General features: G+C 61.1%; 2 protein-coding genes and 1 non-coding gene across 3 annotated transcripts; 2 read left to right on the top strand and 1 right to left on the bottom strand.

The window, feature by feature from the left end:
• The first annotated feature begins 543 nt into the window (after nucleotides 1-543).
• EXOSC6 (exosome component 6) lies at nucleotides 544-2,459 on the top strand. Its single transcript, XM_062176658.1, has one exon. The coding sequence runs from the start codon at nucleotides 571-573 to the stop codon at nucleotides 1,384-1,386; it is 816 nt and encodes a 271-aa protein (XP_062032642.1). The 5' UTR covers nucleotides 544-570; the 3' UTR covers nucleotides 1,387-2,459.
• Nucleotides 2,460-2,973: 514 nt separating this feature from the next.
• On the bottom strand, nucleotides 2,974-6,948 carry LOC133747735 (RNA-binding Raly-like protein). Its single transcript, XM_062176038.1, has 6 exons — nucleotides 6,878-6,948; nucleotides 4,260-4,316; nucleotides 4,034-4,179; nucleotides 3,789-3,902; nucleotides 3,376-3,518; nucleotides 2,974-3,012 (listed from the first exon to the last, which is right to left on the bottom strand). The coding sequence occupies exons 1-6, from the start codon at nucleotides 6,946-6,948 to the stop codon at nucleotides 2,974-2,976; spliced, it is 570 nt and encodes a 189-aa protein (XP_062032022.1).
• Nucleotides 5,247-5,317, top strand: TRNAG-GCC (transfer RNA glycine (anticodon GCC)). Its single transcript has one exon. It is a non-coding gene; the product is annotated as a tRNA-Gly (tRNA).
• Nucleotides 6,949-12,156: the final 5,208 nt, after the last annotated feature.

Here is a 12,156-nt window from a genome sequence, read left to right on the forward strand (position 1 = left end):
AGAGCCCAGGTCACCGTGCTGCTGACAGTGGAGGGAGAAGGCAAAGCGGGTGCATGCTGGGGTGAGGGGCGGTTCTCAGGGTGGGGAGGGGAGGCAGAAGGGGGGTGTTGGCGTCCGTGTTAATGATACAAAGAGGCTTACATAAAGCCAGTGCTGGAGAGAGATTCCATCCATCATATAGGCCTTCGTGCCGGCCAGGGAAATGGGAGTGAGCAAGGCCAACTCGCTACTCTCTTGAGCAACCCGGTGGGGACATATAAAATAGTCCCACAGATTAGTGCAAAACTAAGATAACTACAGCCTGCATAAGTGAGAAGACTAAGCGCTCGGGTAGGACCTGGCCTGGGAGACAGAAACAACCGGCCGGTCCAGCCGTGGGCAACCTTGCTGCGGCTTCAAAGCCTCGGCGCCGCAGCCGTTCTCCCTCCGCGGCGCCAGGGGGCAGTGCAGCCGCGACTGCCTGCGGCTCTCCCGACAGCCCCCGCGCGAGCGCGCGTCTTCAAGTGGGCGGAAGAGCTGGAGCGCGCGGTGCGACAGCGGGCGGAAGCGGTGTGCTCGCCAGGCGCCGCCATGCCCGGGGACCACCGCCGCATCCGCGGACCAGACGAGTCGCAGCCGCCGCAGCTGTACGCCGCCGACGAGGAGGAGGAGCCCGCCGCCCGAGACCCGACGCGGCTGCGGCCGGTGTACGCGCGCGCCGGGCTGCTGAGCCAGGCCAAGGGCTCGGCCTACCTGGAGGCGGGAGCCACCAAGGTGCTGTGCGCCGTGTCGGGCCCACGCCAGGTCGAGGGCAGCGAGCGAGGGAGCGGCCCGGCCGGAGCCGGCGGCGAGGCCCCGGCCGCGCTGCGCGGCCGCCTGGTCTGCGATTTCCGCCGCGCGCCTTTCTCGGGCCGCCGGCGCCGGGCGCCTCCGGGCGGCGGCGAGGAGCGCGAGCTGGCCCTGGCCTTGCAGGAGGCGCTGGAGCCGGCCGTGCGCCTGAGCCGCTACCCGCGCGCGCAGCTCGAGGTGTCGGCGCTGCTGCTGGAGGACGGCGGCTCGGCCCTGGCCGCCGCCCTCACGGCCGCCGCCCTGGCCCTGGCCGACGCGGGCGTCGAGATGTACGACCTGGTGGTGGGCTGCGGCCTGAGCCGCGCGCCGGGGCCCACGCCCGCCTGGCTGCTGGACCCGACGCGGCTGGAGGAGGAGCGCGCCGCCGCCGGCCTCACCGTGGCGCTCATGCCGGTGCTCAACCAGGTGGCCGGGCTGCTGGGCAGCGGGGAGGGCGACGCGACCGAGACTTGGGCCGAAGCCGTGCGGCTGGCCCTCGAGGGCTGCCAGCGACTCTACCCGGTGCTGCAGCAGTGCCTGGTGCGGGCCGCCCGCCGCAGGGGCGCCGCCCCGCCCTGAGCCAGCGGACGAAGTGGAGCCGCGAGCGGACGGAGCGTGCGGAGATGGACGGTTGCGTTGGGACAGCTGTTTTCCAGTTCCCAGCCAGAAGCCAGTGGAGGAAGCCGCGGGATGCTTGCTTACTCCCGAGTCGGGAAGGACTTGAGCCGGCCTCGTCCGGAGAGCGGGACCTGTGTGACTCCGGAGACGATGGACAGGGCGCTGGGCCTTCTCGCAGCGGGACTAAACAACACCGTTTTTTGTTTGCGAAATACGCGTGTCTTGGTTCTTGGTACAGGATTTTAAGAGAGAGCAAGGCTCCCTGGCGGTGAGGCTCAGGACAGCACTGCCCCGCCTGTATGGCGTCCCTTGGACCGGTGAGCGGACGAGACAGGCCAGAATACTGAAGCGGCTTCAGGTTTAGATGTGGGCCATGTGCTTGGCAGGAAGACACGCCGCCACCTCCGGTGGCCCGTGAGGCTGCTGCACCGGGAGGAGAGTTGAACGGCCCCGGGAGCACTCGGGTGGCGGGGATCCCGGAGCTCATGGCTGTGCCGGGAGAGGCCGCAGCTAAGGGTTCCCGAGAGCTGGAAAGGGTTTTGCTCTGGATGGAAGCCGGACCCCAGCCTTCCGTGGCCAGGGGCACAGCAGTACAGTCAGAGGCCTGCAGTACGGCTGAGTGGGCCCCTGGGCTGCCTTCATCTGCCCGTTGTCCAGCCTGAGCCCCCGGGATCTACGCAGCATGGGCGGGGGGAGAGGGCCGGTGAACTGCGAGAAAGTTCCTGGCTTCTGGGAAAGCGAGGCTACGCTGTAGGGCAGGAGGGGAGTCTTCCTTGAACCCTGCTGGTTTGTGCTTAATGGAATCCACAGTTGGGGGGGGGGCTGGGCACCCAGCTCCGGATGAGCTGCTAAGCTTGTCTTGAAGGGCTGGCCTGGGGCAGCCCAAAGACCAGGGTGAAATTCTGGGGTCACACCACGGTCCTTTGACAGAAGAAATACAAATTTTATTTTTTTCTGTTCTGACCACATTGTCCTACAGCAGATCTACAAACACACAGGTGTCACACCAGTGAAAGACGAGATAGGAAGGGACGGGACAGAGAAAGGATATCCCTGTTCGTAAGGACAATCTGGAAGCAAAAGGGGCCCATGCAGGGCACAGACCCAGGACTTTACAGCTCCGTTTGGGGGGGGGGAGGGGCTGTGGGAACACAGGTGTGTTTCCTGAGCACCACTGGGCCTGGACAAGCTGTTGGGGCCAACTGCAGCCTGATGCTGCACACCTGGCAGGCCTAGTGTGTGGGGAGGGGGAAGGAACAGCTGGGGCAGTGCCAGGATTCAGGGCAGACGGTGCAGGGCGGGGGGGGGGTGGTTCAGGAGCCCCCTGCAAGCCAGGATGGTGAACTGTGCAGGGCGGTCTCAAGCAGCCTGTCTCCTAGCCCTGCCAGCCCTAGGACCACCATCTGGAAACCCCTCTCCCCAGGGAGGGGCTCTCCTGCTGGTCTGGTCAGTTTGCACTGCCCCGGCTCCAAAACGGGTGCCACTAGGAGGCCTGGAGATACAATACAAGAAGGTGCCTGGAGCTGGCAGGCCAGGGAGGGTTCCCACCTACTCACTGCCCTCCTGGTCTGATGTGTAACTCTTCACCTGTAAAAAAAAAACAAGCAGGTCTGGCTGAGAGCTGGGAGAAGGAAGACCGGCTGCCAACACAGTACCCAGCCCATCGTGCCGGGAGCGCGGCAGCCCAGGTCTCTTCTAGACTCCCTGAATGTCTGGGGGTCCAGACCAACCAGGAAAAAGCATTCTCCATGTGGCCCGCTCTCCGAGGGCAGCAATGCGGGCTGCTTGAGCCCAGCAGACCCAAGGACAGAGCTGGGATAAACAGCAGGGTGTTGCCTCAGGTTACAGTCCTAATCCCCACCCCCACCCCACACTCCTGTACAAGCCTCAGTGTGATCGTGCACACAGGGACCCCAAGTGGAGATGGGGAGGAGGAGCCAGGCCACTTACTGCCTGCTCTGTGCTGGTGCCTGCCTTGGCACTGTCCATCTGCGCACCGGCCCTCTGGCCCCTGGGCTCCCACTGGTTTTCAGTGCTTCTGCACCAGGCGCTCTCACTGCCTGGACCCTTGGTCTCTTCACTGTCCATTGTCCCTGTGCAAAGGGAGGCACCAGTCAGTGGAGGTCCTAGCTGGTCCAAGGAGCCACCTGATGCCCAGCACTGACTAGGTCCTGAGTCACATGGCCTGGGCAGTGTTCTGCCTCCAGAAAGTTGCTGAGTGGGTGAGGGTGATGGGACAGCCCTGGAGCCACAGGAAGAGCCAGAGCGAATGGGGAGAGGACCACCCAAGGAGAGCCTGGAAAACGAGGCAGGGCTCCAGGCACACCCCACCCCCTATCTTCAGGAACCAGGCGGGGTCTGACCTGCAGCCTGGTGCCTCTGCGGGTCCATGCGCTCCAGACTCTCCAGCAGGCTGTCCACCTGGGCCTTGATCTGGCTCAGCTCCTCCCTGATGGAGTGCAGCTCCCCAGTTGGGGCTGCAGGGAGAGGGGCCAGGGTGGGTACCCGCTGCGGGCACAGGGGCTGAGGGCAGTGCTGCCAGAGCTCCCTGGCCTGTCCTCACCACGGACACGGCCGCCCAGCTCCTCCCCACTGCCCCCTCACTCACGCTGTATCCGCCTTGGGGGCAGCGGGCCGTTCTTGGGGGCTTTGTGGGGCCCAAAGCTGCCCTTGACCCCCATGCCCGCATGGGTCCTCCGGATCCTGACGGGCACATGGTTGATGAGCGGGGGGATCCTCTGGTTTTCGTATACCCTGCGAGGACAGGGCAGAGGGAATGCGGCCAAGGTGTCCCACCTGCTCACCCCGAGGGCCGCCAGGTGGGACCCACCCACCTGTAGGGGACGTCTTCTGCGTACAGCTTGTAGTCCAGGTCACAGTGACCGCTGCTGCTGCGGAATGAGAAGGGGCCACTGTCCCGAGCCAGACTCTGGACTTGCGGGAAACACCCATGCAGCTGTCCCTAAGAACGCTGCACTCCTGACCGGAAGAGCCCCCTCAGATCTTGCCCAAGGCCTCCCCCTGGTTGGCCTCTGATAAGGAGTGGCTGCAGAGGGCAGGAAGGGGACGGTCGCCCCGCTGGCTCCTGGCCAGCCAGGCACAGCCTCCCCTTGACGGCTCCACTGCTGATCTTGGCCTGGCAAGGGATGAAGGGCAGCGTTGAGTCAGATCCCAAAGCCACAGTGGGAGTGTGGGAACCTTTAATCCTTGCGTGGGAATGGCCAGTAGGCGGACAGGCTCCGGCCGGCGCCAGCCACCTTCCCTGTTGCTGCAGGCTCTGGGAAGTAGGACCACACCGCTCCCCACCCCAACCCCCGCCTTAGGTCCCAGGTTCACACTCCAGCCACGACCCCTACTCGCTGCAGAGGACACGGCGGCCCCGTGCACCCCCTCCCGGGGATGGGGATGGGGGTGGGGGCGGGGATCCGAGCAGGGGGACTGGGTGTCTCCGGTCTGAGCTCCCCGCTGGGGCTGGGGAGGGGCTGCACCAAGGGTGGTGAAGCGCTGGGACGGTTTAGGGGACTGTGGCCCACTCCCCAGCTCGGGGCCTGCCCACGGAGGGCGGCGGGGAGGGTTCCCAGCCGCGGTCGGGGAAGCTGCTGCGGATGCTGGTTGGAGGAGACAGCAGAGCGAGCCTGCGGGTCTCAGGGCCGGGGAGGGCCTGCGCCGCCTCCTGCCGAGGTGGGGCCGGGGTCCCGGAGGACGCTGTGGTCGGGAGGGAGCGCGAGGTGACGAGTCTGGAGGGCTCAGAGGCGCTGTCGTTCGCCACGCCCCTCCCCGCCGCGACCACCTGAGCTGCAGCGAGAATGGTTCTTCCGCTTGCATTGGTGGTTCAGTGGTAGAATTCTCGCCTGCCACGCGGGAGGCCCGGGTTCGATTCCCGGCCAATGCACACTCCTCTTTTTTTTTTTTTTTCCTTCTCCCTCAGTCCCATTTCCCAAGATGACTGTTTTAAGTGTAATCCCGAATAAAGGAACCAAATCTGACCGACTGCTGCCCAAGTTGAGACAGGCAGGGTTTGGGCCAGCCTTCCCTAGTGCAGCAAGGGCTGCCCGGGCGCCTCTGCCGGGCCCATCCCCCAGGCCGGTGCCTGCACCCTTTTGGTGCCAGAGGAGCAGCGGCCGTAGCTGCCTCTGGTCTGGGTAACGGTTTCAGTCTGCAAGCCGGAAGGCTCTGTGGGTGGAGGCCAGGCCACCTCCTCAGGTATCCTCCAGGCCAGGCTGTGGGGCCAGGGGAGGGGATGTAGGTGGCCAGTCCTCACTCCATTTTGAGGCCCAAATCACGTTGCCTGGACTTGGCCAGATCTCAAGGAGCGGCCACTCAGCAGCTCAGCCAGAGCCCAACACCAACAGTGCCCCCTCTGGGCACTCTCCCAAGGGGCCAGAGCCAGCACCACAGCCTGCCCAGCACCCACTGCAGTCCCCTGGGGACAGTTGGTCCCAAAGAGGCTGCCTCTACCCATCTCTGTCCCATGTCTCTAGTGCCAGAGGCCCCTCTGAGTAGAGCCTGAGTGTTCCACTCGCCACTGCTTCTAGGTCCCCCAGGTACAGAGAAACCCAGGGAGGGCTGACACCACCGGATCCAGGACTGCTTGGGGAAGGGAAGGGGTGGAAAGAGGGAATCTGAGGGCAGCAACTGGAGCTGAGGAAGAACCGAGGGAGGAGTGGAAACGCGGGTGACACCTTCCATCAGACAGAGAGCTACAAAACCGGGTCAAGAGACCCCCTCCCAGATGAGAGTCTGCCTAGGAAACCAGCACACGGGGTACAGTTGAGCCAGTGTCTCTTGAGGTCCACCTGGAGGGTCAGAGGCACCTCGAGCAGCCCCCTGCTTCCGGGGGGATGAGCCGAGCCACAGGCCAGCAGGAACTGGCGCCGTGGGCACCGGGGTGTTTCCAGCAGCTGCCGCCTGCCTCTCCCCCCAGGCCAGCTCAAGGCAGGAGGTGCTGCAGCCATGACAGATACCCCCTGAGAAGACAGAGAAGCTGCACACACACCCTTGTCCGGTCTGTGAACGCGGATGGCGCGTTTGCTGGCAGAAGTTGGTGAGTTCCTTTCTGAAAATAGTTACACATTTCCTTAGACTTGTTTTCAGCTTCCCCATGAGGGGCAAGATGCCTCCAGGAAGATTTGCTTGCTGCTTTTCCAAATGTTTGAACCACAAGCCCCCCCACGGTGAGGCTTCCCTGGGAGAACCCAGGCCCCTGATGTCGGTGGGAAGAGGGGTGCCCTGCCCCTGCAGCAGGGCTGGGTGTGCATTCTGTCCACTGAAATGGGTGCTGGGATGCACTGGGGGAGCCCCTTTGTCTACAGACAAAATCTGAGATGGAGGGAGCTGGGACCCCTCAACCCTCAGCAGCTGAGTGAGCAGTGTCCCGTCCCAGAGGAACCCAGAGCCTGAAACAAGCCTGAAAGCGGCCTCCCTCCCAGGCAGGCCCGCAGGGAAGACTCACCCGAGGATGGCTGTGCTCCGTGGCCTCTTCTGGCCTGGCCGAGCAGGGCCAAGCCTGGGCTCCCGGGCCATGTCTACAGGAGAGCGAGCCTGAAGGGCCCAAGGAAGCAGCACATGCCACATGCTCCCTGGCTGGCCCTTCCCTGCCCCTCATCCCTGGAGGGGGCACCCACCCTGTGGATGGACAGCCTGGCCTGGCCTCCGAAGGCCCCACAGTCTCCTACCCAGGCCTGGTCCAAACCTCAGGGGTCATCCCAGGATCCCCTTAGACAAAAAGACACATGGTGCCTTTGGCACCCTTCAAAACAAAATTACCCCAAGGGCAGGAAGTGTGCCCTACTGCTTCCTTCAGCCCCAAACCATGGTCCCATTAGACCCCCATGGCCCAGGCCCTGGAACTTGGGGTGGTACCGTCCAAAGGCAGGAAGGGCTGCCTGCGATCCTCGTGTCCTCCAAGGAGACACCCAGCCTGGTCTGGGTTAATTTGAGAGTGACCTCCTGCCACCCACCCAGGACAGACAGCTTCTGGCAGGCTGCCTGCTAACTGGCCTGCCCACTGCCAGGCCCATGCCTTACACCTGCCCCTGGCTAAGCCCCTGCGCTGGCTGCTGCTCAGGGAGCCAGCGTGGCTCTGAGTAAGCAACGTGAGCGATTTTTACAAAACAGTTTGAAGTGCACAACATCATTGCCCTCAGATACACAACCACCCAGGCCCAAGATCCAGGTCGTTCACCTTGACCATAAGAGAAAGTATCGCAGAGCGATGAGGGACCTGGAGCAAGACTGGGCAGCCACCCTGAATATCCGCTCTGGCTCAGTGCTGTTGGGAAGAGGTAGCCCAAGCTCTTGACCTCTTGACAGGTTAGAAAGCCAGGAGTATTTTACTGAATCCTAATAAAGTCAATCTAACATATCTGAAATTCAAATGAAGAACCCCTCACCCTTATTTATTTATTTATTTAAAATTTATTTTATTTGAAAGATACAGACAGGCAGACAGATCTTCCATGTGCGAGTTCATGCCCCCAAATGCTCACAACAGCTGGGGCTGGGCCAGATTGAAGCCAGGAGCCAGGAACTCAACCCAGGTCTCCCATGTCAGTGGCAAGGATTCAATCAACCACTAAAGCCATTGCTTGCTGCCTTCCAAAGTGGGTGTTAGCAGGAGGCTGGACCTGAGAGTGCAGCTGTGACTCAAACCCAGGTACTCCACTATGGGACATGGATGTCCCAGTCTCTACCCCAGTCCCAAACACACATTTGCACCCACTCACACATCTCTTTTTTAGAAAATATTTTTACGGTGGTGAGTTGCATATACCAGCTAAATGCTAGCAGGAGATAGTTGTGAAAATACAAAGGCGTCCTGGATTCTGCTGACCAGTTCCCACTGCTGCTGGCGCTGAGCTATGCCCATGCTATACCCCTCTGGAAGGGTGCAGGGAGCCTCCCGCGGTCGCAGGGGTGGGGCCAGCTGAGGCTGATGGACGAAGTGGACACTGTGCAGGCAAGGATTTGAGCCAACTCTGGGGGTGGAGCGGAGGACCCCAGACTCCCCTGTATGAACTGGACAGAGATAGGGGCTGGAGGGTGCCCCTGGCCTCAGAACAGCCCTAGAATTTCCTGTGACCTGGAAGGCAGCTCGCTGGGCATCTACAATCAGCCAATCGCTGGGCCCAGACCCAGGTACACTAATATGGGATGCAGGCGTCCCAAGCTTCAGCCCAACTCCAGGTGTCGAATGCCCACCTGAGAAACGAGTTTATCATCCATGCTTTTCCCAAAAGCCAAGCACTCACTCACCGTCTCCCCAGCACCTAGCTCCACACCAGTGTCCCTTAGCCTTCACCAGGACAGCGCTGCTGTGTGGGCTCTTCCAGAGCCGATTCTCAGAGCTCTCCAGAGCTCCTGGAAACCATCAGCATCTGTGACAAACTCCTTTTCTGCCCAGAGCTGCCAGAATCGGTTTCTCTTGCTTAAAACTGAGAACCTTGATGACAAATAAAGGGCCATGGGTGGATGGAGCAAGAAGCCCTAAGGAAATAGGGGCCATTTAAGGCTGGGAGGTGGCCAGAGGACAGTGAAAATCCAGCTAGCATTAAGGGACAGGATGCTAGAAGCCATCACAGGCCACAGCAGACAGTTAATCCTCTGCAGTCCCAGAGAACAAAGCGCCCATCAAAGGCAGGGCTTTGGGGGACCCAGAGGCTCCTGGCATAGAAGAACACAAAGATCCCACTGCAGCCAGGATCTGCTGGGCAGAGTGGCTGTGCCACAGGCACCTGGCAGCTTAGGTGAGAAGAAAGACCAGCTCAGAGTCCAAATTCTTTTTTTTTTTTTTTCTTTTTTTTGACAGGCAGAGTGGACAGTGAGAGAGAGAGACAGAGAGAAAGGTCTTCCTTTGCCGTTGGTTCACCCTCCAGTGGCTGCTGCGGCCGGCGCATCGCGCTGATCTGAAGCCAGGAGCCAGGTGCTTCTCCTGGTCTCCCATGGGGTGGGGTGCAGGGCCCAAGCACTTTGGCCATCCTCCACTGCACTCCCGGGCCACAGCAGAGAGCTGGCCTGGAAGAGGGGCAACCGGGACAGGATCGGTGCCCCGACCGGGACTAGAACCCAGGGTGCCGGCGCCGCAAGGTGGAGGATTAGCCTATTGAGCTGCGGTGCCGGCAAAGTCCAAATTCTTGACTCAAGTCACCGTTAGAAAACCTAAGAATTTTAGTGGCAGCTAAGAGTCAAACAGATTAAAAAAAAAAAAATACAGCTTGATCCAATGGCTACAAAATGACTGTCAGGTGGAGTTATATACAGGAAACCCTGAAGATCAGAGACCATTAAAATAGGGCAGTATGGGAAGGTACATAGACTTTTTTTTTTTTTTTTTTTATTCGAAAGGCAGAGATAGACGGACAGAAAAAGAGAGGAGAAAGAGAACTCCTGTCTGCTGGTTCACTTCTCACGTTCCCACAACAGCTGGATCTGAGCTGGGGCAGAAACCAGGAGCTGGGAACTTAATCCAGGTCTCCCACATAGTAGCAGGAACCGGTCATCACCACTGCCTCCCAGGGTCTGGGTCACTGGGAAGGTAGACTCAGGAGTGGAGCTGAGAATTGAGCCCAGGTACCCCAGTGTGGGACACTCGCACCCTACCTGGTGGCTTAACGACTGGACCAAACACCTGGGAAGACTTGGGTGTCCCTTGGCCTCATGGAGCCCCCTTGCTGGCCAAAGCTATCCTCTGTCACTCTGAAGATCCCGGCGGCAGAAACCCACTGGCCCTTGTCCCCGTATCCCTCTCCTCCAGGGCGCACCGATAGGTGGAGCCCCAGCCTGGCCTGCGGTTAGGTGTGCTGTGCAGCCGAGGTGTGACCAGTGGTTACCAACCAGAGCGAGGAATGAGATCTCGGCAGCCGGGTTCCCCTTCCGCTCTGCGCTCTAGTGAGGAACAGATCTCCCTTAGCGGAGCTAACTTTCCCTTAAATATCTGAGGAGGAGTCTCCTGTGCGCTGTAGCCCAATACCCTTCATTTTTCTCAGTTGCCAACACATTGTTGTTGTCATTAGGCAGAGAGAGAGAGAGAGAGAGATCTTCCATCCACTGGTTTGCTCCCCAAATGGCTCTTCTGGGTCTCCCAAGTGGGTATGGAGGCCCAAGCCCTTGGGCCATCTTCCACTGCTTTAAGGGGCAGGATTGAAAGTGGAGCACCCGGGACTCGAACCTGGCGCCCACCTGGGATACCCACACCGCAGGTGGTGACTTAACTGGCTAAGCCACAGTGCTGGCCCCTACCCTTCAGTTTTCTCCAGACTTAAGAAGTCAGTGAATGTAACACAAATAGTCACTGTTGCCAAGTTGCCAACACGTTGTTGTTAGGCAGAGAGAGAGAGAGAGAGAGAGAGAGAGAGAGAGAGAGAGAGAGAGAGAGAGATCCCATCTATTGGTTCATTCCCCAAATGCCCAAATACCTGCAACATTTCGGACAAAGCCAGGAACCCAGAACTCAATCCATGTCTCCCCAGTAGATACAAAGACCCAGTTATTTGGGCCATCACCTGCTACCGACCTGGACACACGTTAGCAGGAAGCTGGGAGCAGGGAGCAGGGGGAGCCGGCACTGGAATCCAGGCTCCAGGATATGGAATTTCAGCTGTCCTAACCGCTGGACCGAACGCCCCGCCTTACCAACAGGTTTTGACCTCCCGGTCTTTACCGGCTCTCCGGCAAGAGCCAGGGAAGAAATAATTGAAGAGAAGCACGGAGGGCGTCAGGGCTCCCCCAGGTGGCACAGCCTGCAAGGGGCAGTGCAGGAGAGGGAGGCCGGGGAGCCAGCCCAAGGGCGAAGAGCGGCAGAGGAGGCGTCCTGGGGCCCAGCTTGCCCAGTCCGCACACCCTGAGGCCAATCGCCTGCCCCCCGCCGCTTCTGGCCATGAGGATCACGCAGGTGACCGGCACATCCCTCGGTCTCTCCGAGCACGGCCTGTGGACCCCTGTCTTCCCGCGCCCGCTGCCTGGAACTGAGGGGCCGTGACACCTGCCTGCCACACACCCACTGGGCGCCCGGATGGGATTCGCGATCTGGGCTCGGCTGCCCTGCCAGTGCCAGGGCTCACAGCCCCAACTCCTGGTCACCTTGAAGGTGTCCTCGCGGGCTGGGCATCTCTGGGCCGGAGGCGGGGCCTGGGGCTCGAGGGGCGGGGCCTCGGGGGCCACAGCTGCGCGTGCGCGGGCCTGGCTCCCCAAAGGGCAGGCGCGCACACCTGGCCGCTGCCCGGCTGCCCGGTGGCCGCTGTTTGGCGCGCGGGGCCCGCGGAGGTGCGCTGCGCGGCGCACAGCTGCTGCAGGCGAGGTTCTACGGGATCACACACGGGGCTGCTCTCCCAGCGCCCACGGGGCAGCAGGTGAGTGTCAGGCAAGCCCGGACCCCTGAGGCCTGCTCTTCGCCGGCGACCTTGGGCCGAAGTCGGGACCGGCTTCGTCCTTTGCGGATAGTTGATGTTGTTGAGCGCCTTGAGCCAGGGCACCGAAGACCTTGCCGTGCGTCCCCGGCTGAACAGGCTGACAGCGCCACGGAGAATGGAGAGGCTCAGGACGGCCAGACTGGGATTGGTGCCCAGCTGTGTGAACCAGGGCAAGTTACTCTACCTCTCTGTGCTCCCGTTTCTTTAATTGTAGAATGGCTGTAGGAATACTCTGCTCTCAGGGAGGACGTGTGAGCGTTTCAACGAGTTGATAAACAGCAGGTGTTTAACAGGTGTCAAGTGTTATTACACCGCGTCTGATGAG

The sequence above is a fragment of the Lepus europaeus genome, chromosome 19 (genome assembly GCF_033115175.1).
Source record: "Lepus europaeus isolate LE1 chromosome 19, mLepTim1.pri, whole genome shotgun sequence".
NCBI lineage: Eukaryota > Metazoa > Chordata > Mammalia > Lagomorpha > Leporidae > Lepus > Lepus europaeus.